The sequence below is a fragment of the Nematolebias whitei genome, chromosome 22 (genome assembly GCF_014905685.2).
Source record: "Nematolebias whitei isolate Nwh7 chromosome 22, NemWhi1, whole genome shotgun sequence".
NCBI classification, from domain to species: domain Eukaryota; kingdom Metazoa; phylum Chordata; class Actinopteri; order Cyprinodontiformes; family Rivulidae; genus Nematolebias; species Nematolebias whitei.
The window spans coordinates 25,114,690-25,139,560 of record NC_056519.1 but is presented as its reverse complement, the minus strand read 5'-3'; the positions used below and the strand labels follow the sequence as shown (position 1 = coordinate 25,139,560).

General features: G+C 42.1%; 1 protein-coding gene across 1 annotated transcript in view; it reads right to left on the bottom strand.

Annotated features, from left to right (window-relative positions):
* Nucleotides 1–24,871, bottom strand: part of nav3 (neuron navigator 3) — a 334,495-nt gene that overhangs the window by 28,255 nt on the left and 281,369 nt on the right. Inside the window, exons 14-25 of the mRNA XM_037696241.1 lie at nt 23,406–23,831; nt 22,809–22,850; nt 19,669–19,826; nt 17,949–18,143; nt 17,770–17,822; nt 16,726–16,749; nt 14,708–14,731; nt 14,463–14,540; nt 9,050–9,133; nt 7,921–8,032; nt 5,154–5,278; nt 1,371–1,537 (exon numbers count right to left, since the gene is read on the bottom strand). Coding sequence (XP_037552169.1) covers nt 1,371–1,537; nt 5,154–5,278; nt 7,921–8,032; nt 9,050–9,133; nt 14,463–14,540; nt 14,708–14,731; nt 16,726–16,749; nt 17,770–17,822; nt 17,949–18,143; nt 19,669–19,826; nt 22,809–22,850; nt 23,406–23,831 — 1,488 coding nt within the window. The remainder of the gene's footprint in view (nt 1–1,370; nt 1,538–5,153; nt 5,279–7,920; nt 8,033–9,049; nt 9,134–14,462; nt 14,541–14,707; nt 14,732–16,725; nt 16,750–17,769; nt 17,823–17,948; nt 18,144–19,668; nt 19,827–22,808; nt 22,851–23,405; nt 23,832–24,871) is intronic.

Here is a 24,871-nt window from a genome sequence, read left to right as displayed (position 1 = left end):
CATCCATCCATCCATCCATCCATCCATCCATCCATCCATCCATCCATTATCTTTACCCGCTTATTCCATTTTGGGTCACGGGGGTCGCTGGTGTCCATGCCCAGCAATCACTGTGCGAGGGGCGGGGGACACCCTGGACAGGTCGCAAGTCCATCACAGGGCCACATAGAGACAAACGAGACAAACAACCATTCACTCTCTCACTCACACCTAGGGACAATTTAGAGTTACCTATCAGCCTAACCCACACATGCACAGAGAGAACATGCAAACTCCACCCAGAAAGGCCCCCAGTCGGGATTCGATCCAGCGACCTTCTCGATGAGAGGCAGCAGCTCTATCAACTGCGTCACCGTACCACCCCCTCAAAATTCTACATACCCCTTTCTTTCTTAAAAATAAATAAATAAATAAGTAAACATTTGACATGCTAGCTGTGGTTCACTGTGAATAAGAGATGTGCAAATGATTGTGTCCTTTTTTCAATTTACATTTTACAAAACTTGGTCAGAATTGGCGCTGTTTTACGATGAGCGGCGAATTATTGAGAGACTTACAAAAACTCGTGTCACAATAGCGTCAGGTGTGAGCTCGGGCTACGGCAGGCTGTTTCTCTGAGTCAAGCTCAGAAATTAAACCCAACTCACTTGATGATTTGAGATTCAAAACCTTCTCCATGCCAGCAGAAAACTTTGACAGACAAAGTGAAATAGTCTCAGCAGCATGCTTGTACAACAGCCACATGGTGACCCTGAAGTTGTGACGGTCCACACAGATCGTTTGTTTCCACCCTTTATTCAACTCAGTGCTTCTTATCCACAATCAGTTTGCGAGCGAGAAAAATATGGCATGAAACTTTTCAGCACTGAGATGAAATAAGAAAGTCACACCGACACAATCCAGCACACACACACACACACACACACTCCCAGGGAGCATGCCTGTTACCGAGATCTGTGTTTGTAGACCACATGACCGTTTGGCTTTGTCTTTGACGTCCGAATGGGGGAGGACTTGCTATCGCAAACACAACTGAGACAGCAGGTGGAGAAACATCACAAAAACACAAATGGATCCACAAAGTGTTTGGAGGAAACAGTGAGGGAGGGGTTGAAGGTGTTTGTTTAAAGGAAGGCAGAAAAAAATAGTGAAATTACTCAAACAGGAAAATAAATCATACACACGACAGAATCATTGAGAAAAGACACACTGACAAAACCGCTGAGCACCCAGCTGGAGTGCTGGGAAAAATCTAAGCAAATCTTGAAGGGTGACATCACTGCACCACGTGTGGACCAGTTTGCTTCCAAAGTGAACCCTTCTTTCAGGGTGTTGAACTGTTTTCATACAGCTGTGTGTGTAAAACTCACTCTGTGGTGGAGGGCGAGGAGCGCAGCGTCGCAACGCTGCCTTGCCTGTTGTCATGCTGCAGTTTGGGCGAGGAGGGCAGAGAGTCCGTCATCTCCTCCGTCTCATCGTGGGACGACTGCGACTTGGTTTTCTTCTTGCTGAACGCCTGCTTAAAGGAGCTGCGTAACTGCAACACACACAAGACAAACATCATTTCTTCCCATCAGTCCCACTGACGTCACGGCTCGCCAACATCAGGAAGTCACTCCGGGCTGATTCCAAGCAATGGCTCAGTCTGTTTTAGGTAAAGAAGCAAAAGGCAAGGCCATAAGTATGAGATGGGAGTGAGAGAGGAAGGGGACAGAGTTTTAATCTTGAATGAACTTATTGAAGATGAACAGGCAATTAAAGTAAACACGGAGGGGAAGAACAGTTGAGGGATCCATGCCGACGTTCCATGAGAAAAGAGCGAGGTAAAGGGCAGGACAAAGGAAGTGGTGACGGCAGATAACCACTGAACATACTGTGGAAAGCACTGACCTGAGCCGGGATGGAATCAGCCACCTGAAGACGCAGAACACACCCAACGTTAAGTGACACAAACACACACTCATGCCCACACACATCTACTGCAAATTTGTTCAAATTTATACAAATAATTAGCACATTATCAAATGTGAGGTCACAGGACATGGACCGTAAAGGAACGGGCAGATGTCTTTAGGCTAGTGGATAATCAAACAAGTCTGGTTTAGATCAGTTTTGTCCCCGGTCATGGAGCCAAGAGAGGGAGTTGGAAATACCCTCTGTCCGAGCGTGATAACTTGAAAAGTTAAGTGAGGTACCATCTTCCACTTTGTTGTGTGGCTGCCTCTAGACGTAAGAAGTTCCTTTTGAAAACTAGGTTACCACATCAAAACCCACTTGAATATCTTGCTCTAAAACATTCATGTATACTTGAATGTTTAAGTTCAATACCAATCCAGAAAAACACTCATCGTAAAAACTACAAACATTCACTATTTAAATGCTTTTCCAATGAAGGACATCGTTGTGCGGCTTGTTCAGGCTCATAAAACAGCTCTTTCTCAAAAATGCCGTATTAGTGTGACAAACATTAACTAATATTAAACCATCTACACAGTCTATTAATGGACTTGGAGCTTAGTATGCTAAGATGACCTGCTGCTAAATCTATGTTCTAATGGTCTGAAGCAGGCTCTGGAGGGGCGATCGATTTCCATCTCAGGTTTATTTTACCCACACATGTAAAGTACAAGATCACTACAGCACTGGACCATCCTGAGATGCCACGAGGTCCCAGGAAATGGTGCCAAATTCAGGTCAACACACATTTTCTTCAGAACTGGCCACACCTCCATGAAATGGTTGTCACCAACAACCTATGGGAAGTCCCTATACAGTAGTCCCTCACCTATCACGGGGGTTACGTTCTAGACACTCCTGCGGTAGGTGAAAATCCGGCAAGTAGGGATGTTATATTTATTTTAATATTTATATATATATATATATATATACTTTAAGGCTTTATAAACCCTTCCCACACTCTTGCAATGTTCTAAACAATGTTCTAAACTCTCTAAACGTTCTAAAATAGTACAGGGAAGGAGAGCAGACAGACTGATGCTATGGTTACTGAGCCAATCAGTGCCCGGGGGCATACTGGCCATTGGGAGCATCGGAACATTTCTCAGTTTGGAAAATGGCTTGGTTCAGATTAAGGATCATTTGGGTCGCACTTGATTACTTTAAATGAACAATCCATGCCGCTCACTCTGGTATCCGTCTCACTGAAGCTCCCACAGCAGCCATGGGGAAATACAGACCCCACCCCTGCCCCCTCCTTTCTCTTTCTGAGGCTGTCTGTCACAGGTTGCGCACCCATCTGTTTTGTTTTTCTGCTCTGCTGTGACAGATACCCTCAGAAAGAAATAGGAGGGGGCCCCTCGGTGATCACTGGGTGGGCCAGGCCACCAGGAAGCAATGCGTAAAATCTTACTTTGAAAACCCATGAAAGAGTGAGTTTGCGAAAGTCGAACCGAGAAGTATCGAGGGACTACTGTACTCCATCATGTGACCAGCTCTCAGCCAAAGATCCTCAATTCTAATATGTTTCAAAACACTGGTGCACATGCATACAATATTGTGGATATACGTGCTGGTGTACGTTTGTTGGGAAATAATGTGTTGTATTGTCATCATTGTATGCTCCCATACAATGGTGAAATTGGCTCTCTGCATTTAACCCATCCACCAGCAGGTGGAGCAGTGGGCAGCTATGGAAAGCGCCCGGGGAAGCAACTGGGGATAAGGTGTCTTGCTCAGAGACACCACAAGATGTGCAACGACCGGGGATCAAACCCAGGACCTTCGGGTCCCAAGTCGGCTGCCCTGCCCCTACACCATCTCGGCCCCCATATGTAGGCATGTAACAAAAAAAATCCTTCCTACTGGAAACAGAAACCGGCAACAAAAGATCCGCCTTCACTTAACACATGAAATTATATGATGCTATAAAAACTTTAATACAAATAATCACACATTTCGGTAAAATAATATATAGACTGATAAAAAAATATACCTCACTACTACCATCATTAAATACAAAGTTCTGGAAATGTGCAAGTTATTTGTTCAAATTAGGAAATTGTGAAAAAAATGTGAATATACCACCTGCAAATTTGTAGAATTAAACACATAAAAATATTTCTAGAAAGAGAAGTTGAAAGATTATGTGTGTTTTCAACAGGATTAGGCTTTTTAGCTTCCTAACTCATGATCCAGTTCTTTTCTCACCACCTTGCTACAGTCAGACCCCTCTATTTATTTTACCTAACCTCGGCTGAACTCTGCCCCGCACCCACAATGCACTGAGGCAGAAATTACGCAAATAGTTCACCGATGCTCGAGCAAGAAGCTGGAGGGCACTCATAAGGCTGTCTCAAAGTTTTCTGATCTCGTTTAAGACAGGCGTTCTCCTCCGAGGTGACTCAAAAACAAGCATCTCAAAAGTTAAGTTTGGTCCTCTATTTTTCTACCTGGATTATTGAGCGTGCATCAGGATATCAAAAACAAGCAGTTTGCTCTGCGGCCGAGGCAGCGAACACCAAAGCCAGAGAAAAGAGCATGAAAGGCTTTATACAGTAATTGTGTATGATTTTACAGTACAGGCTTTTTTTTTGCCTTCATCTTTAAGGGTTTGTCATCATAAATGTTTGACAATGGAAAAGAAAATTGGAAATGGGCTGCTGCATGACCAAGCCCCAAGTGAGTTCATGAGGGATTAAGAGTCCTTTAAAAAAGTCCTCTGACAGCACTTTTTAAGGAAGATGACTTTCCCTCCTGACAGAAATTCACCAGCACTTATGGAACCTCTGAGCTGGACCTAGTTGGTCCCAGCTCGACGTAAACCACCACCCCGCTTCTTTTCAGTTTAATTTGCTTGTTAAGCGAGCGTGTTTCCCATGGCTCACTCTGCTCGTCCCTCCATCCTCTGATGACATTTAAAAACCCGGCTGAACTAATCCTCACTTTGTAACCTAGCAACGATGGCACAGACTAGGATGAGTGGGATTAAACTTTAAGGATGCTCAATGTACGCTTCAGATAAAAGTACACAAGAAAAGTCTCATCACAACCTTTTCTGACATGTTTTCAGGATATTTAGCTTCAAAAAGCAGATAAAAATCAGATCTACAACTTTTGTTTAGATCACCGCCATACATTTCTTCCTTTTTGACTTGTCTCTTATAACACAGTCCGCTCTTATTCTGTCCACTCACCCAGCTCTTCTTCTTCTTCTTTTTATCCTCAGCATCCTTGCTCAAGCTGCCCATGCTGGAGTGACTGGCTGCGCTGTTGATGCTCGACATGCTTTCTGACGAGTGCTGCCGTCTAATCCGGAGGTCTGAAAGAGACAGACAAAGCCTTCCTCAGCGAGCTGAGCTGATCCGTGAGCAGGAACGTGATTTTTGGGCTCCGTAACGCTCGACGGAGACCGGTTTGTGTAAGCCATCAGCTCTTGAAGAGGTGATTACACAAAGTAAATCTGCCCGAAGCTGATTCTCCACTAATTGAGGGTTTTCCAAAATGGTCTTAAACAGCAGAAACACCTCTTTTTATTTGTTTAAGAGGACAGCGCAGACTTATGGACATGGGATTACCTTGTAAATGTGGCAAATTAACCCATGAGGGCTAATTACCGCCATAGCAAAATATCTCCTGAATCACTAAACAGAGTTTAAATAAAGTTTCAGAAAATAATCTCTGGGTTATTTACAACTGAATAAGTTTTGGAGCTAACCCAACCCAAGATGGCCACCACAAGAAACTCACAAATGTCTGCATCTCGGCCAGTTTTACAGCTGATGAGCTAAAATCCAGTGTGTTAGTAGCTGGGGGTCATCTCCGACTTGTACTCTGAGCACTAACTGATCGTGCAAGATCTGTTTAAAATGCTGCCATTAACTATTGGAAATAACTTTCAGTCTGTTAGCAAAATAATAATAATAATGTGTAATGTGTTGTCATCATTGTATGTTCCCATACAATGGCGAAATTGGCTTTCTGCATTTAACTCATCCACCACCAGGTGGAGCAGTGGGCAGCTATTCAAGGCCCCCGGGGAGCAATTTGGGATAGGGTGTGCTGCTCAGAGACATCACATGATGTGCAATGGCTGGGGATCGAACCTGGGACTTTCGGGTCCTGAGTCAGCTGCCCTGCCTCTACCCTGTCTTGGCCCCCATGATCAGTGGTTAATTTGAGCCGGATCCTGCCGGAACAAGATCCGGGAACTCTCATTTTGACCCGTTCTGTTCCAGCAACTCTTTGTTCTCAGCTCCGCCCCTAAAAGTCCAAAGTCATTGTGCATTTTTATTTTGATTATTTATTAAAAAATACGAGAGAAGACGTTGCCGTTAGTCCGGTGGATCCAGTCTGTGGAGTGGATGTTCCAGCCGCAGCACGCGCGGCGCTCCAGCTACATGCTCCTTCGAGGAGCAGGACAGGAGCCTCTAGGCGGAAGGGTGAGGACGGAGGGAAAGATGGTCACATTTACACACGGAGGTTCTGTGTGGAGTGCTTCTCTCCTCCTCCTCTCCAAATATTGCCCCTACTCAGTGGGGCTGCGCACTGAAAAACACCCCCTCTCCTCCTCTCAGACCCCGGAAGCAGAAACGATAATTTATTCAACAGAATAAATAAATGCCCTGTGGACAGTGCACGTTATGCACAGAAACGTGCACACACAACATCAGCATGTGTCTGAACTCCTGCTACATTTCAGACATAATAAATTTAAAAAAGCTTACTGTAAAAAATAAATTCAAAATACAAAGATAGAAATGTTTGATGTGTTATTCACATTATATGTCACGTTTCAAAACAACGGCGATCAAAATGTCAAAAAGATAGTCTAATTTACTTTAATTTAAAAAATGGATGGATGGATTGATTGATGGATTGTCCTTAGTTGGACAACAGAGAACTGAATCCTTCAGGTGCTTGAAACGGTGCCACAAGACTGGAGCAGGAGTGGAGAAGAGTTCAGCTCAGAACAGTGAAGTGAGGGGAGGGAGGAGGGGGTTTAGGACACCTGACAGAATCAGAACTGCACAGTCACACACAACCTGATGTTCCTCTCCAAAATAGTAATTTTATTAAGTGTTTACAAATGTAGGTACAAAGTAAATGTTTCTATCCTGATGCATGATCAACTGTCCCCCTCTTACAATGCTGTGATTGCTGGTATCACTCAGCCCTCTGTGAACAGTAAACAGCCATCAGTGTGCTAATGATCCATTGTTAGGCTGATGGTCCTCCTTGAGCATGTGAGCAGCTGGTTTTGGTTGTCAGCAGCAAACTGGTTGATCCACTCTGAGAAGGTGCTATTTAAGAGACTGAGCTGAATACAGCACCTCAGACTGAAGAAGTCTTTCGAATGAAAGACGAACCGTTTCTACATTTTTTTGTTGTTTCGCTTTGTTTTGTTTTATGAATGTCCAGAGGACCAGATTTAACTTTTTTAGGTAGGTAAATGTTGATGTATTACTCGTTAAAATACACCAAATGCAGGAAATGGCATCTCTGTTATTCAAAATTTTATGTGAGAGGACACACATACAGTATATTGTATGAAGTTGTGCATAAATTTATTCTTAAGGCTTCACTAAAAGGCCTATAAATCCACAATTTACCAGCATAATATAACTTTAGTCTAGAAATTTGGCATGGAATGCCCACCATAACATACCGTCCTTTAAGGGATGTTATTTAATTTATATCTGTAGTCTGAAGCCTGAGCCTGAAGGCATGTTTAAGTTAAGGTTTGGTCTTTTCAACACAGATATGTTGTTTTCTGTTTCATAGTGATGATTATATCCAGAGAATATATTTTTCTTAAAAAAAATAAAAAAATAAAAATAATAATTATATATATATATATATATATATATATATATATAAGCAGTCAGAGTATAGAAATAAACTATGGTGAAAAGCATTTAATTATAAGGAATATGCTCCAAAACACCCTGCTTGTTTCATTACCTTTGTGAAGGTGATCCGGGCCGTTGAGTGCCACCTGGATGGCTGTTTGGGCATCTGTGTTTTGTGTTTTCAGTGCCTCTATTGTTTCTCTCAACTCAGCCAACTCTGACTCCTGGAATGAGGAAACAAAACAAGAACAGGAGGTGCATCCCTTTATACACAAATAATGAGTCGCTGCAGAATTCAGACTGTCCTGGAAACACATTTTTTTTGTAGTTTATGTAAAACAAAATTAGAAAAACTGATGAGCAGACTGTGAATGTTTAAACCAAAGACTTGGAGTCCATACACAAGCTACTTAAGTGTGAACAGATTCATAAACTTGGCACTGACACGATGTTCAGTTGAAGCAAAATCAAGAACAGTGGGGGAGAGGATTTAAAAAAAATGAGAATAGTTATACGTCAGATCTATTCCTCTGTCATCAGCACCACCTGCTCAGAGCTTTACTCTTTGTTGAACTGACTCGAGAAGATAGAGTCTCCAATTCCCCCTCCCTCTAAACCTCACTGAGAGCTGCAGATAAGGTTTCTGCTTTAATTAAAAGTTAGAATGGCCTTGTTTGACAAAGGCCTCCCACCAGTCTGCTCTAACTTATAGAGGATTCAGAAGCTGCCAGATGTTCTCATTCTTCTGCATACGTGTGAGCACATAGGAACACATTCATAATTTGTGATAGGAGGCATCTTTAAAGATATGGGTGATACTGTGTGATCACCCCAGCCGATCTGTTCCCCCCCCCCCCAAGAGAGGAGAAAAAGGCTGAATTTCATGAGACAACACTTGTTTTAGAAGTGTCTTTTGAGGACTCAGGTTCATAGAAGATGCTGTCTCAGTCTCTCTACATTGGCTCTCTGCTTGCATGTTAGGGGGAAAATTTGCAGTTTAAGCAGCTCTTACAGTTTTGGGTAAGGTTCTGGACCATACATTGGTAAAAAAAAAAAACATTTTCAGCATCAAAATATCAAAGATTGAAAGAAAACCTCAATCCCCATTCTCCTGTTTTCCTAAATTGCACTACTTTGGAATCGTACAGCTTGCTGTTTTTAATCACTTCTCCTCTTTGTAATATTGTTTCTGTGAAGTTCCTCCGCTGTATATCTTCAAATTCAGAGCTAAACGTTTGTACCTTTTGTTCAGCTGTCATGGTGAGGCTCTGCAGGCGGCAGGTCATGTTACTCAGACTCTTCTCGAAGGCTGCTACCAGGTGAGCCTGTAGACACACGGAGACACAAAAACTGAGTTATAAATCTTGTCTGTGTAGAGTTTGGCAGAGGAGATGGATGGTTTAAGCTTTGAATCTAATCTTCAATCAGTTTTGCATTATAATGTACGTGACCACAGCATCTCTGATGTGGACTAGATTAATGACCCTCAGGAGGGAGAGGAGGGAGAGTGATTTCCATGTGAGTTAAGCTTGCAAAACACAAAGCCCCTCATTACAGTTTAAAAGTTTGTTGGTAAAGATTCAGTCATCCAGGACATGGTAAATAAAAAAAGGGTTAAAACGACAAAAACAGCTGGACTTTATTTTGTAGCTGAAGATGTTTCGCTTCTCATCTGAAGCCCAGTGTTTCCCCTACCATTTTACAAGGAGGGGGGGCCTACCGAACTGTCCTCCCCCACCCCAGTGACAACTGTTGGGACTGACGTAGCGCTAAGCTAGCCACGCGCAATACAGACGCGTTAACTAAAAGCTATGACTATGGAGGTAGCGCTATCCCTCACACTGAGCTTCCCCCCCACCCCCACTCAAAAGCTGTTGGTACAAACAGTGCACAACACAGATGTGCCTCCATCCCCCCCACCCCACAACAACAATCCCAGAAGATATGAGCACCCTACCAAAGCAAGGAAACTAGGGGAAACACTGTGAAGCCCACTGAGAAAGCTCCTCGGATGAGAATTGAAATGTCTTCAGCTACAACATAAAGTCCAGTTGTTTTTGTCTTTAACCTTTTTTTCTTGGAGTTTAAAAGTTTGGAACGCTGCATCTGTTAGTTTGATTATATGGTTTAGATGTGTGACTATGTAGAGGTGTAGTAAGAGTGCTGTATGGATGTGAGTTTGAGTAAATAAGAGCACATATTGTGTTGTAAAGTGCTTTGAGTAGCCTGGCTGTCTAGAAGGAGACTATTGGGGGTGGCTGTGGGTGAGTGGTTAGAGCAGTTGTCCTCCAGTGGGAGAGTTGGAGGTTCGATTCCACCAGCAGTTAGAGTTGCATTTGGGCTTAAAAAAATCCAACCCGGTCCTGCCTGAACCTGTATCATATTTTCCAAGCTCGACCTGAAACTAACGGATTAATTTTAATTACAGACACCCCCCCCCACCCAAAAAATCTTTTTTTAATTAAGTTTTTACTGCTTTTGTAAGCAGATCAGTTTGACGTGATATTTTAAAAATGTATTTCAAAGAAAGGAAGATATAAGATTTCTTGTTTCACCACATTGATATTAACATACAAAACAAATAGCCTAAAAAAATCAGCTGTAAAGATAGACTGTTATACAGATGAACAAAAATTATTTGGAAAAATATAGAACAAGGCTATTTAATTGAATGCGCTGTTTGCTTTGGCTTTTGTAGATGCTGCAACTTCCTTTAATGCCGATTACAGCAGGTCCAGAGACGCGCGAGGCCGGTGATCAGCTGATCCATCTGAGCTTAACTGGACTTTTTTTTTACCTCTTTCAACCGGCCGGTTGGACCTGCCTCCTCCTCAAGTAGATACAATTTTATATTGTGCATTCTTATTTAGTTTTCTTTGTGCTGTATGATTCATAACTGTACCATAAAAACCCAAGCCCACATGCGCAATTATTGCGCAATTATTGCGCAATTATTGCGCAATTATTGCGCAATGCGCCAGCGCTACTCTCTCTTCACAATCTGATTAAGTGTAGCACTTTTCTTCCTTTACTCTTCCCCTTAACATATAAACTTACTAAATCCTCCTCAATAAGTAGATTAACACAATTTTATATTGTACATTCTTATTTAGTTTTCTTTGTGCAGTATGATTTGTAAAACTGTAACAAAGCCTGAGACCGGCCAGGCCCACGCATTAAGCACATTATTATGGCTCGGCCTGGCATGAATTCGGGTCAGTCTGGGCCAAGCTTCTGGCTCGGCTTAGAAACGACAGCTCTACCAGCAGTTACATGTTGAAGTGTCCCTGAGCAAGACACTGAAACCCTCATTTACTCTGATGTGTGTCCCATCGGTGTATGAATGTGATAAAGCTCTGATTCTCAGCCACAACTTGGGGCGGCTGTGGCTGAGTGGTTAGAGCAGTCGTCCTCCAATGCGAGAGTTGGGGGTTCGAATCCACCAGCAGTCACATGCCGAAGTGTCCCTGGGCAAGACATTGAACCCCTCATAGCCTCTGATATGTGTTCCATCAGTGTATGAATGTGATCTAAAAGCACTGATTAGTCTCATTAGAATGATTTGTTCAATTATCTTTGTAGAGATCTAGTAGAGTGCTGTATGGATGGGTAAATGAGGACACAGAGGACACAGATTTGGTTGTAAAGGGCTTTGATTAGCTTGACAAGATAGAAAGGTGCTATAGAAGTACAGTCCATTTGGTCTTGTGCAAACTATGTTTTGAGAAAGTTCCTCAAATGAGAAGTGAATTATCTTCAGAAAAAAAGTCTAGTTGACAAGTTGGGTGTAAAAACTATATTTTCCCATCAGCATGAATGCTCTACTGGACTCCAAACAATCCTTGTAAAAAATTAAAGAAATGTTGTTGGGATGTCTATCTTTAAAACATCTAACCCCTACCTTTCAGAGGAGCATGCCAACACAAGTTTACCTTTAAACTGTGTGTAATCATCATGGAATTGACGTAAGTGATACATCTTTGTGGATTATTACTAATAAACCAGAGAAGAAGAATAAAGGAGAAGTTGCCACTATTCTTCTTTATCATTGTAGAATCTGTGGAAACACCAGAGAGACGCTGAAGGATGGCAACTGTTAAAGAAGTCACACCATCTGCTCTGCTGAATCTGTCCTTTACGAATGTGTCACTTTGAGCTTGTGCGTTCTTGTCTTTGTCTTGTTTTATATAAATCATATTTAAGAAGGACTCTTTGGTAAAACACACATGTATCGTCTGTACTGGTCTGTTTGTGTGAGTCCATATGTGTGTGTGGTCTTCCTTAGCCAGAGACCATGAGACACCTGTTAGGCCTGGTGTATCACAGAGGGGTGGGCAGCATGCCCAGACAGATCCAACAATCTTTGCTAGATTCAATTATATGCACTGATCTACACACATATGTTTGTAATCATTAATCCTTACTGCACTTGTTAGATTTTCTTAATAAGTGTAGACACAAAGCTGTTAAAACAAAATAACATCTTCATCTTTTTAAGTCCAGATATAAATACACATGCAGAGTTGCACTCCGTGCTGCCACTTCCACTCAGTGTCTCTGGCTGAATCAGTGAAGGTCTCGACCTTTAGAAAGGCCAACTCTTCGAATGCATCCCGTAAACTCCACATCTCCTTCCAACTCTTGCTGAGCTCTGCCTCCTCACCTCGACAGTCCACCTGCTCACCCTGAAGTAGGTGCCAATCAGCCTCTAACGTGTCCCGGAGATGAACTGATTGTCCTGCTCCTCAGACCATGCCTGTTTTTATGACACACATTAGGATCTTAAAGTCTGAGGTAAAGGTTGATAGTGGTACATATTTTACCAAATGAACTTGATAAGACTTTGTCTTTATCCAAGCTGTTTAACATGAAAGTGAAGATGTATGCACCTTATGGGATCGATATGGCTAATGACTGAGTCAAGAATGAGCGCCAGCCACTTCTTCCCTGCAAACACTGACTGTTAAAGAAAAGTAGACATCCATTAAAATACTAGAAAATGGGTTTTAAGTTTGGCCAACAACCTGAACCTACTTAAAGACCAAAAGGCCAAAGAAGTCACTGAGGAACCCATCCATCCATCCATCCATCCATTCATCCAGGAGTGCCTTTGTCATGTTCAGTAATACATCTTGGTTTCCATGGATTAACATATTTGGGGCGGCTGTGGCTGAGTGGTTAGAGCAGTCGTCCTCCAATGCGAGAGTTGGGGGTTCGAATCCACCAGTAGTCACATGTTGAAGTGTCCCTGGGCAAGACACTGAACCCTCATTGCCTCTGATGTGTGTCCCATCAGTGTATGAATGTGATAAAGCACAGAGTAGCTCTTTAGAATGATTTGTTCAATTATCTTTGTAGAGATCTAGTAGAGTGCTGTATGAATGGGTAAATGAGGACGTGTAAAGTGCTTTGAGTATCTTGAAATATGCTAGAAAGGCGTTATATAAGTACAGTCCATTTACCATTTACATGTATGGCAGCACAGAAGTGAGATCAACTCTGCCAGTGTTGGGAAGAGAAACACTGGCGTTACTCAGCATCATGGTGTGAGAAGACACCTCAGGTGGATAATAAAGGTTCAAAGGACCCTGACTCTGCAGTTCTACACCCCCACACCATTGGTATGGGCCAGTAGAGGGCCCAAACTGCCATATCTGTCATCCATGAAAACTGACATTGTAATAATTGCAAAAGACGTGCCTGACGAAGATGAACAGTCACGTTAAAAAGGTTTAACCATCTTTCTGTGTTAGAATTTGGCCAAAAACAATGAGTAACGTCTCTGGCTCATCTCTTACCCACCACAGTCATGGATTGTAGGTGTACAACATGTGAGAGCTGCCAAGGCTGAGATTTACACAGTCACACTCCACACTGGGAGAATAAGACGAGCTTACAGCTGCAGCAGCCCACCATGGTGTCATGTCGATACAGCGTGAAGCAGTGCCAGAGATGTGCTTTTCTTTCAAATCCCATCAGAGTAGGAGCACATACAGGATTCTGGTGTGTTCACACATGGCTTGGAGGGGCATGACAATGCTACATTTCATTGTGCATCAAGTTAGTCAATGTGTTTGTTGTCTGCTCAGTGAGAAGCGGGTAAAGATAATGGATGGATGACTCCACTGAGAATATTAAGTGGATCTATTGCTCCTACCCAGCTGTTGTATAAAGTTATATTTCCTGTTTTTATTGATAGTTTGTCTGTGATTCAGTCTTAGCCCATCTCTCTGATGGAAGTGTCCCATTGAAGCAGAGACCCTGTCTGCTTCTGCAGCTCATCAGACACTTGGCTTGGAAAGACGAGAGCACATTCAGACACCAGAGTCTTTTGATGCAGCCGCATCTCAGCAGAAAGACAGCTGAGGAGATTGGAGGTCTCTGAATGTCCCTCTATTTCACCCACACATTACAGTCGACGTGCACTCATCCTCATCCCTGCTCTCTTTTCTCACTCTATCTTCATTTGAGTTTCTTGGCTTGGACGGATTTACGACTGAATTATATTCGCACTAAACCCAACCAGCTCAGATAAAAGCACAGAGACAATCCACACATAAAAAAGCAAAGTTTTCCATTCCTTCCCGAGTAGAGACAGCAGGTTATTGTGGAAATGAGCAAGCTGTAACAGCCTTTACAAGAAAACAAACTCACATTGGCAGCCAGCTGAGATGTGAGGGTCGCCACCTTCTCCTGAGAGGCATCCAGCTCCCGACGAAGCTTTCTGATTTGCTGGCGAGGAAGGAAACAACAGAGGGAAATAACTATCATGTTGAAAGGTACTAAACTTGTAACTCAGATGGTGATGACTTAAAAACACTGTAGGTACACGGTAAGTTTTGTTACAAAAGAAAAAAAGACATTGGGTTAAAGTATAAAAACAAAGTGTGGGGGATTACCGTAGAATTTTGGACAGTTTGGCCCTTGATTGAAAAGAAAAGAGTCAAAATTAACACTATGTTGCATGCTTCCATCAAACAGGATGAACTGATGTGACTGGAGAGACAGAAGTCCATCAAAGATGGCTGGACTAGGAGCAGCAAAGCATGCTATCGGTAAGTATTTCAGTCCTGGCTCAATAGTATTTGCAAATACCTGAGGTGGTTTCGTTCAGTAAAGTGCCAGATGTGGTGATCAGACACAAACACGTATAGTTTTCATTTTACATAATTTAAAGATTTGCCACAAAGTGCAATCAAAAGATGTTTTTTTAACATAATTTGTGCCCAAATATTTACAGATATACACGTGGAACTGGATTCTAACACACTTCCATGACAGTCTTTACATAAAAAGATGGTGATTATAATGGAAGACTAATCAAATGCCTTTTTAATAATTTTAATGATTCATTTATTTAAACTCTAAATGCATCTGAAGCATCATTTAGTCATAATCATTTAGTCATAAAAGATTATGTCCTTTTCATTAAATAAATTAAATATAACATATGAATCCCTTTGTTTACACTTTGATACAAAACTCCACCCATCTGGCAGCGTATTTGCTGTTACTGTTTGACCCAAACTTGACCTTAAAGCACATAGACTTAAGGCGCAGAGACACAAAAAGAGACATTACGGAAGAAAGCAAAAGCTCAGACAAACTTAGAAATCGAACATAACTCAAGAACAAACTGAACAGCGTTACTGAACTATGCCCAAAACAGAGCCAAAGACTGGGAGGAGCATTACGTGTAGAATGTATGTTTTTAATGGATGAAAAGCAAGACGTGTCTGTTATTTATGAATATTGTGAAATTACTGCATGATTATGAAAAGCAATGCAACATAGAGTTAAACTGTTGTGTTGCCAAACTTGATATAATTTACTCATTCATCTGTTTTGTGTTAAAACAGTTTTTTATGTTGTTCCAAGCCATTAGGGATAATGTGTGTGCTGTGATTCACATACAGAGGCACCATCGACTACAGAAGCTGCGCAACAGAAGCACGTGCAGTTTTAAAAACATTCAAACACAAAAAGCCAGTCAAGATATAACATGCCTGCGACCCGTTGGGCTGAACTTTATAAAAACAACAAAAGCAGATTCAGAAAGCTGAGGTAAGCTAAGATGAGCTAGGCAATGCTCAATTAAGCTAGCATTAGCAAAGCTAAGCTGAGCCAAGTCAAACTAAGATATGTGAAGCTAAGCTAAGCTTTGTTGGGCTAGGCAATGCTAAATTAAGCTAACATTAGCAAAGCTAAGGTAAGCCAAGTCAAACTAAAGCTGTGTCCCAATTCACAGCCGCTGACCTCCGGTTACATGGTCTTCAAAGGTCCCGACCTACGTTGACCGGCTAGGCGGGTTCCTTCGAAGGATGTGGCCGCTGAATTGGGACACAACCTCTGACACGCAAAGCTAAGTAAAGCTAAACAGAGGGGCTAATGGTGTGTTCCATTTGTACTCAGAAGTTTCAAGTAAGAAAAATCAAGTGTAAACCCCTTTAAGTCAAACTTACTGGGAATATTTGAGATTCTTCACCTCAACCTCAAAATCCAGTATGGCTGACTTGCTCATAAAAGGTTTTATTAACAGCAGTAATAAACTTTAAATTTTTGATTTTACTGGTTTGTGTTTCAACCATTCACACACATACAGGTACTTGTGTTCAACTACTGATAGTGAGCAGGTTGTCTCTGCTTCAATCCAATGAATGCAGAAAAATCCAGAGTTAATGAATCGTACGTTTCGCCTGCGCACTACAAATATCAAATCCTACTGGTTTTCCAATTTGCAACTGGAGAATTTATAGGTTGGGTTTGAAGTCAGTCTCAGATCTGATCGTCAACTTTCGAGATAAACTGAACACAGCACAAGTCTCTGTCTTAAGGAGCTAAATGATTTCAACTTGTGTTCATAGTGCACAGCAGAGAAACTATAAAAGGGAACAAATGCAGTGTTCCTCATACTTACCTCAGAATGTGCTTTTTCCTCTGTCTGTAAGAAAGAACAAACTTCATTTAGAAACAATTGGTTACAGGGTTTGAGAGATGAGTGTCAATATGCAATTCATAATAAACTAAAAACAAAAAAAAATATCTTGTATAAAAGAATACAATCTATCGAAACAACTCTGTAGGACCAACAAGAGATAAAACATTGGTAACAAATCTATCTACAGCATCATCACTGGCTTTTGCATCTTTCAACTAATTGTCAGACCGAAGTGATTAACTGGTTTTACTTCCTAAAATTAATCTGCACCTCATTAAATATGAAGACTGAAGAACAGCAAACACCATTAGCGGCCCGATGATACTTGGGTTTTATCTACTCAAGCCACTCTGGGGGCACACAACTGGGATGATTTTACTTTTAATAAAACAGACAGAGTTTTATTTAGGCGGATAGGTGCAGCGTCTGCAGTGAAGCGGGCGCTGTACAGGTCTGTCGTGGTGAAGAGAGAGCTGAGTCAAAAGGCGAAGCTCTCAATTTACTGATCGATCTACGTTCCTACCCTCATCTATGGTCACGAGCTTTGGGTTGTTACCAAAAGAACGAGATCTCGGATGCAATCGGCCGAAATGAGTTTTCTCCGCAGGGTGTCTGGGCTCTCCCTTAGAGATAGGGTGAGAAGCTCAATCATACGGGAGGGACTCAGAGTAGAACCGCTGCTTCTCCACATCGAGAGGAGCCAGTTGAGGTGGCTCGGGCATCTGGTTAGGATGCCTCCTGGACGCCTCCCTGGTGAGGTGATCCGGACACGTCCCACCGGGAGGAGGCCCAGTGGAAGACCCAGGACATGCTGGAGGGACTATGTTTCTCGGCTAGCCTGGGAACGCCTCGGGATTCCCTCGGAGGAGCTGGACCAAGTGGCTGGGGAGAGGGAAGTCTGGGCCTCCCTACTTAGGCTGCTTCCCTGGCGACCCGACCCCGGATAAGCGGAAGAAAATGGATGGATGGAGTTTTATCATCCTGAGTTTTCTGTTGCTAAACCTACAAGGCTGAGCGACTTACCGCTGAGTATAATGACGATGTGCTGGAGACCAGAGACAAAGAAGACCCATGGACTGTGAAAACAAAGACAGAGGGTAAGTAATTAGATTTATCTGTATATAAAATCACGGTATAGTGCCACAAAAACAACTTTTATCAGCCTCACAGAAACCTATTTTGATGATGGTGTCAACATCTACCTTCATCAGTGCTGTCTCTGAAAGACCCAGAGCGGCTGATGGCCCGTGGTCTTTCCTCCAGGGAGGTTGCACTGCCACCCAGTGGGTGACCCTCCCCGTACAGGTCAAAGGAGTCATGGGCAGGAATGCTGTTGGAGCGGCTGATGCTGCTGCTGCCTGGTGGCAGGTTATACTGGCTGATGTTGGTTGGGCTCACTGCGCAGAACAAACCTCTTAATATGTCAAGGCTATTTGCAAGTATTTTTGTTATATAAAAAACATTTTTATTTAGTTACAATTTACATCCTTTATGTGCATGTGAATCACATTGCTGAGTCAGTAATCAGCTCATGCAAGACATTATGGGTTTTGGTATTTGTAATGTTTTCATTATTTCAATTTTTTTTTTGCTATTAAAATGACTAGAACACATAAAATCCTTCAAAACCCTTGTACTTTTGAATATTGGATACTTTAACATCTAGCTAGACTTCTAAAACTTGAATTTTAAACGAGAGAAGTTAAATGTTTGGGCACACCAATGTGCCCAAACACTTTCACTAATGCAGTGTTGTAGTCTACGTGAGACGCTGGTATACAGCGTATACTGTAATGTTCGCTGTATAAGTCACAGTTTTTTTGCATAAATTATCATGTCCACGACTTATACAGCGAAGCGACGTATTTATATTTTTACACCCATATTTATAACCCAATTTTTGACTAAGAGCTGACGATTTCATTCATTCTGACATGGAAAATATTGAGCACTACCATTTTCAGCCACTAGAGGGCCCTCAACTTATATGGCAAGCCAAGTGTCTCATTAATAGGCAAAAGTGGCTATTAATGAAACACTGGGCTTGCCATACAAAGCCATCTTCATCTTGCTCCGGAACTCCTGGAGCAAACGTCAAAATCAGCTGCATTTTGCCATGTTGCCCAGGCGAAATGCAGCTGATTTGACCGTCAAAGTGCATTTTTTAAGGAAAAGTTCAACTGAGACACATTGATACTACAGTTTAATGTTGCGCAAACAAATAATTGTTTTTAAGTGGTTATCTTGTTAAATTTTGACGAAAAGCACAGTGAGTCCTCCCGCTGCGTACTCCCGCTTCCACAAATTGGCTTTTAAAATGCAGCTGATTTGACTGTCAAAGTGCATTTATTAAGGAAAAGTTCAACTGAGACACACCTTTGCTATGATTTTGAGCAAACAAACAATTGTTTTTAAGTTTAATCTTGTTAAATTCTTTCTAAAGTCCTCCTGTGCACGCTCCTATGGCCACCATTTGGCAGCCAATCAATTTTTGACACAACACCGGCCAACATTTCCGGGTTGTCAGTGGTGACACGTAACAAACCTGATGTGTCAGCGGTGACGCATTATAGATGCAACTTCTATGGCAAAGCAAAGTATTTGTTTTTTTTTTTCCACTTTATTAGACATATTTGGACTGATGCGACTTATATGGTGGTGCGATATGTACGGCGGCAAGTACGGTACCCACTAGAAAGTTTTGGAATTTCTGTATAACCACTTAAAAGTGCCCAATGATATGTGACATAGGCACATGTCATTGATATGTTAAACAGCAGTTAAACGCTTCCCTAACAATCTGTTTATATGCAGCGCTTGTTTATTACATTCGCTAATAAGGACCAGCGCAAACTCTTCATTGCTCCCCTCCACTGCTCTGAACAAAGATAAAAAGAATGTAGTTATGTCTTCTGGACTAACATAGGTTGGAGTAGTGATATTTTCCAGCGGTGTTACAGGAAGCTCCTGGTGGTGAGAGTGGGGATTGGCTGCCGGTGTCCTGAAGGCCTCCTGTAGAATGGGATCTGAGCCACTCCTTTCCTTCTTCGTGGGATGTTTGCCGAGAAGATGGCGGGTACCTAAAACCACATAAAGGCATACTTTTAAAAGCTCAGGCGGTAAAGATCCGTTGTAAAGACCATTTTACTGTTGATACATTCGAGCAGATGGTAAATAAGCATGCAATTATACCACTCAGATGTTCTCATGCAGTCACCTTCCAGCAGTTATTTATACAACGTGCAAGGCTTGCATGGTTAATTTCATGCCTTTTGGAGCTCAGTTCACTATTTATTCATTTGATCAATTATACGATTGAAAAAGTTCCCTAAACCTTTGCAAGCTAATGAAACACACACACACAACTATCCAGCCATTCAGCTCTTCACTCCCCAACTCTCAAGCAACTCTGCAGAAAGCCTCCTTATCACGCACATGACAATCGGCCATATTTAATCCTCTGAGGAAGATAATTGCGTTTGCACTTGTCCCTTTTCAGCAGCATCCCTCTGCCAATGCCTCCATTACCACGCTTGTCACATCTGACCCTGCTCTCATCATCCGCCCGTGCTTCCTATTCTATTCACCCAGCAAATGGATGTCAAAGAATGTACTCAGCGGTGTGACACTTCAGTGTTTGTCCGTCACCAGAGCAGAAATGAAACAGGCTGTAATATCCAAGATGTTTGACTCAGTCTACTTAGTGCTAACAAAATGCCTGTAAACAAAACCAGCCAAGCTTATTTACTGTATGTGACTGAAGATGGAAGCTCTTAATCTGAGCTTTTCTTGCAGGGAAACTAACAATGTAGAAAAGAGGTGACCAGAGGCATGTGCTGTCTGTGCTGAGCAACACACTTGACAGGAATACAGGTTAGCAGAATCAAAGAAGCCATGCATATCCAATGCACACCAAACCGCTGCATGGTTAGGACCAGCATGCTCAACTGCTCAGTGGCATCATCATAGAACTGGGTGGTGGAGTTGATCCTTGCAAAGAGTGGTACCACTGTAATGATGGTGTTGCATATTTCACTTTTCTTCCAGGTAAATATAAATATCAATTGTTGTCACCAGTTTATATGGCCCCCTTCACACTGATTGATGACTGTGTCACAGTGATCTACATGGCTGTCTTGGCAAGACCTTCAGGTGTATAAAAGGAATTAAGTGGGCTCCATATTCTTCATGATAGCAATGATAGATTACGGAGGGTTTTGAGCATGAACAAAATGTCCATACTAATGTTCTGGAGGTTTATCATTGTGGTGGCAGCATGTTAGGGTTCTTCATGGGACATTGAGGAAGCAGTGGTACTATATTACCTACATGGTCCCCCCAAACATCTTGCTAGTGAAGCAGAACTGACTGTTCTGACTTGGGGCAGCCGTGGCTGAGTGGTTAGAGCAGTCATCCTCCAATGTGAGAGTTGGGGGTTCGAATCCACCAGCAGTCACATGCTGAAGTGTCCCTGGGCAAGACACTGAAACCCTCACAGCTTCTGATGTGTGTCCCATCAATGTATGAATGTGATAAAGCTCTGATTAGTCTCATTAGAATGATTTGTTCAATTAGCTTTGTAGAGATCTAGTAGAGTGCTGTATGAAAGGGTAAATGAGGACACAGATTGTAGTGTGAAGCGCTTTGAGTATCTTGAAATAAGATAGAAAGGCGCTATATAAGTACAGTCCATTTACCGTTTACTGTTGTGGAAAAAAGGGTCAGGGATAGGTCTTCTGAGGTGTCCTTGTTAGGTGTAACAGAATTGTAAAGTGGAGCGGTTGGTAGGTCTTACTGCCCTTCAGGTGGCACAGCTGTTCATGCAAGCCTAGACTGCTGATGGCCTTATTGTTTTAATAAGCTTTGAAAGCTACTGTCTTACAAACTGAGGACTCACTCACACAGGAATGTATGTAATAGTTTAATGTTTCAAACTTGTGTACACAGATAAACACTGTTTTGGGAGTTTCTAAATGGTATTTTTGTTTTTGGTGCAAGATATTCAAGTGGGTAGGAGTTCCAAAGTCTAAGAAACAACGTAAGTTTTCTTTAATGTATTTTTTATTTATGTATTTGCTTCTCCGATGCAGAATGATGGATCCTGGTGAGTGGAGGGAGCATTTTTTTCCACCACCAGGTGCAATGGCGGAGCCACAAGGTGGACAATGGTGGCTTTGGCCACCTTATAAATCTTTACCCAAAGGGCCACCCCAAATCATTTGAGTAAACTATATTTTTACGCAAAATAAAAAACTAGAAAGCATATAGCGGTACATACATATACACATACCGAAATCTCAAATGAGTGCAGGTTGCATCAGGAAGGGCATCCAATACAAAAACATTTGCCAAATCTTCTCATTTCCTTTCAGTACATCAATTTTGATAGTGAGCTTTCTTATGTCTAGACGCAGCCACACACCAAAATGGTAGTCAGACCTCACTTTTTTCAGGTTGCAATTACCCAACACAAAAAGGGCATTTATGGTGGTAGCCATCTTGGATTTTGACATGACAACCCAGATTTCGAAAGGATTCTTTCTTAACATCTAGTTGTAAGCACATACCAAAATATAAGTTGGTTCCTCCTTTATGTTTTAAGTTATTATGCGTGAACTGAGGGACGGACAGATGGAGGGTATTTCCAATTCACCCCTCTTCACTCCGCAATGAGGTACAACAAGCCCAGTGTCTCATGTCTCTCATCTTTTCTGCCTCAACACTGACCACGCTATCCTCATAACTAAGGCTTCCAACATGATCTTATAAGATTATTAAAACAATGTTTGTCACATATTTAAACCTAAAATAATTTTACAGTATATGTTTCTTGTTACATGTTTGAATTATTTTGTTCCTATTTCACTTGCTACGTTATTTTATAATTGCAGCAACTTTAGGGGATGCCTAGTTGGGAATCACTGAATTGTATGATGCACAAAATGGAAACTAGGCTTGATAATCAAGTGAATGCTTGCATGCGGTTGTGTAACTCATGATCTATGCGAGCAAACAAACAAAAGACAGGTCAAACTGGGATCGTTTTTGCAAACGTGTTGTACCTCAGTCCCTTTTTGGGAAGCGTGTTTCTGTCGAGGGGCATGCTGTTAAAACAGAGGATGAGGCGATTAGATGGACACAGAAAACACCCTTTCTTGTGATTTGCATACACACAAACACAAATCAAAACTTACTACATCTCACAAAATTGACTTTTTACACAAAGACAAACAGAATGAAACTCCGTACACTAACACATAATAAACACAAGAACCGTTTCATTTTTGAGACAAAACAAAAATTCTAAGGTCGACGTGAGCCAATGCTCTGTGACGTTGTGCATGCACAGTGTGTGGACAAAACAATGAACACATCAGTACAGACGTCTCATGGTAACATGTTTGAAATGATCTATTTTGTTTTTTATTTGTGCCGTTCTTTGAAACAAATTTGTGATTGAGTTCAATCTTTAATGTATTTTGCATAACCAAAATGTTGAGAATATAATGTTGAATGTATGTTCATTATTATTATTGTATTATTGTTGAATCTTCCTTTGGTTATAATTTATCTGAATGTAGGAAGGATGAACTTTTTGTCTCAGTTGTCAAATGAAATAATGAATACAATTCTTTCCAATTGTATTCCGTCTTACTCACCCCTCAGACAGGGTGGACTTGACGCTGCCGGTTCGTGTGACCTTGGGCCCATGGTGGGCCAGCGGCACATCGATGGACTCAGAGCTGGTGTGCAGACTGGTCATGCTCTGGCAGCTCAGTGTGTCTTTGCTGCCGGCTGATGAGCTACAGGCAGGCCAGGGCCGAGCGTTGGAGGGCAGGGAGAGGCCAGAGGCCGGGCTGGAAGCCAGGGAGTCAATGCACAGGTCTGGGGTTTTACCGTAGAGCGGGCTGCTGCCCCCGCTCAGACCGCCAGCGCTGCCCAGGCTCCCTGTGCCAGAGGAGGGGGAGTCCAGGCTGGTTTGCCTCGCCAGCGTGCCGTGGGGGCTGCTCAGTATTGACGGGCACTTGCCAGAGTCGGGCGTGCCCGGAGAGCTGGCCTTGCTGCTAGCTTTGGTGCCAAACAATCTGAGGGGGTAGAGAGGTGGGGGCAGTCGTTTAGAAAAGTGACGAGCATCAGCAAGCTCCACACACGAACAAAATGGACCTTTTCCAAATATAAGGGTGAGAAAGAGAATTATATCAAAATGAAAAATACAGTTTTATTTCTACTCAATCACTTCTTTGAAAATCTGAGTCATCTTCAGCTCTTTTCATTTTATAGCTGCATTTTGAGGAAACAAGAGGAAGAATGTGATTTTAGTGGGATAACAGTAATTTGAGTTCATATTTCAACGTTTAGAAAATGTCCCATTATGTTCTGCTACCTGTTGACATAAATTAATTTCTGTAATGTATCTTGGACAAACATTTCAACCAGCCGGTCAAAGCAGATGGCCGCTTGTCCTGAGTCTGGTTCTGCTGGAGGTTGCTTCCTTTTAAAAGGGAGTTTTTCCTTTCCACTGTTGCCACTGTGCTTGCTCAGGATGGAAGACTGCAACAAAGCCAAGATTCAACTTGTCTGCTGGATTCCTTAGATAGAGAACTTTACTAATTGGCTTTTATGTGAATGTTCCTGTAAAGTGCCCTGAGACAACTTTGTTGTGATTTGGTGCTATATAAATAAACTGAACTGAATTAAATTTAGAATTGTACTTCTGAACACCTAACATTGTTCTTGTTGTAGCTAGCTCTTTGAACATCCTCAGTTTGATCCTGAATGGACTGACAAGCTAGCGGCTAGTCTGAGCGAAGCTAAGACCAAAGGGGATTATTACTAGAGCCTGACAGATATATTGGTAGGGCCAATATTTTAAGCCAATATAGATATTTGGGGACATATCACTATTGTTGATAATTGTCCCATTATGTGCCAGTAAGCTCTTCTAATTTTCATTTCTAAAATGCTGGAAAACAGCTGTAATTGTACAATGCATCCAGCAGATGGCCCATGAAGACTAATTTCAAGTCATGGCCGTTCACTTTAAGTTTCACTTTCAGCACAGAGAGCAATATTATGTAACACATTTTGCTGAACAGAACATGATAAGTTTATTGTAACTGATCTG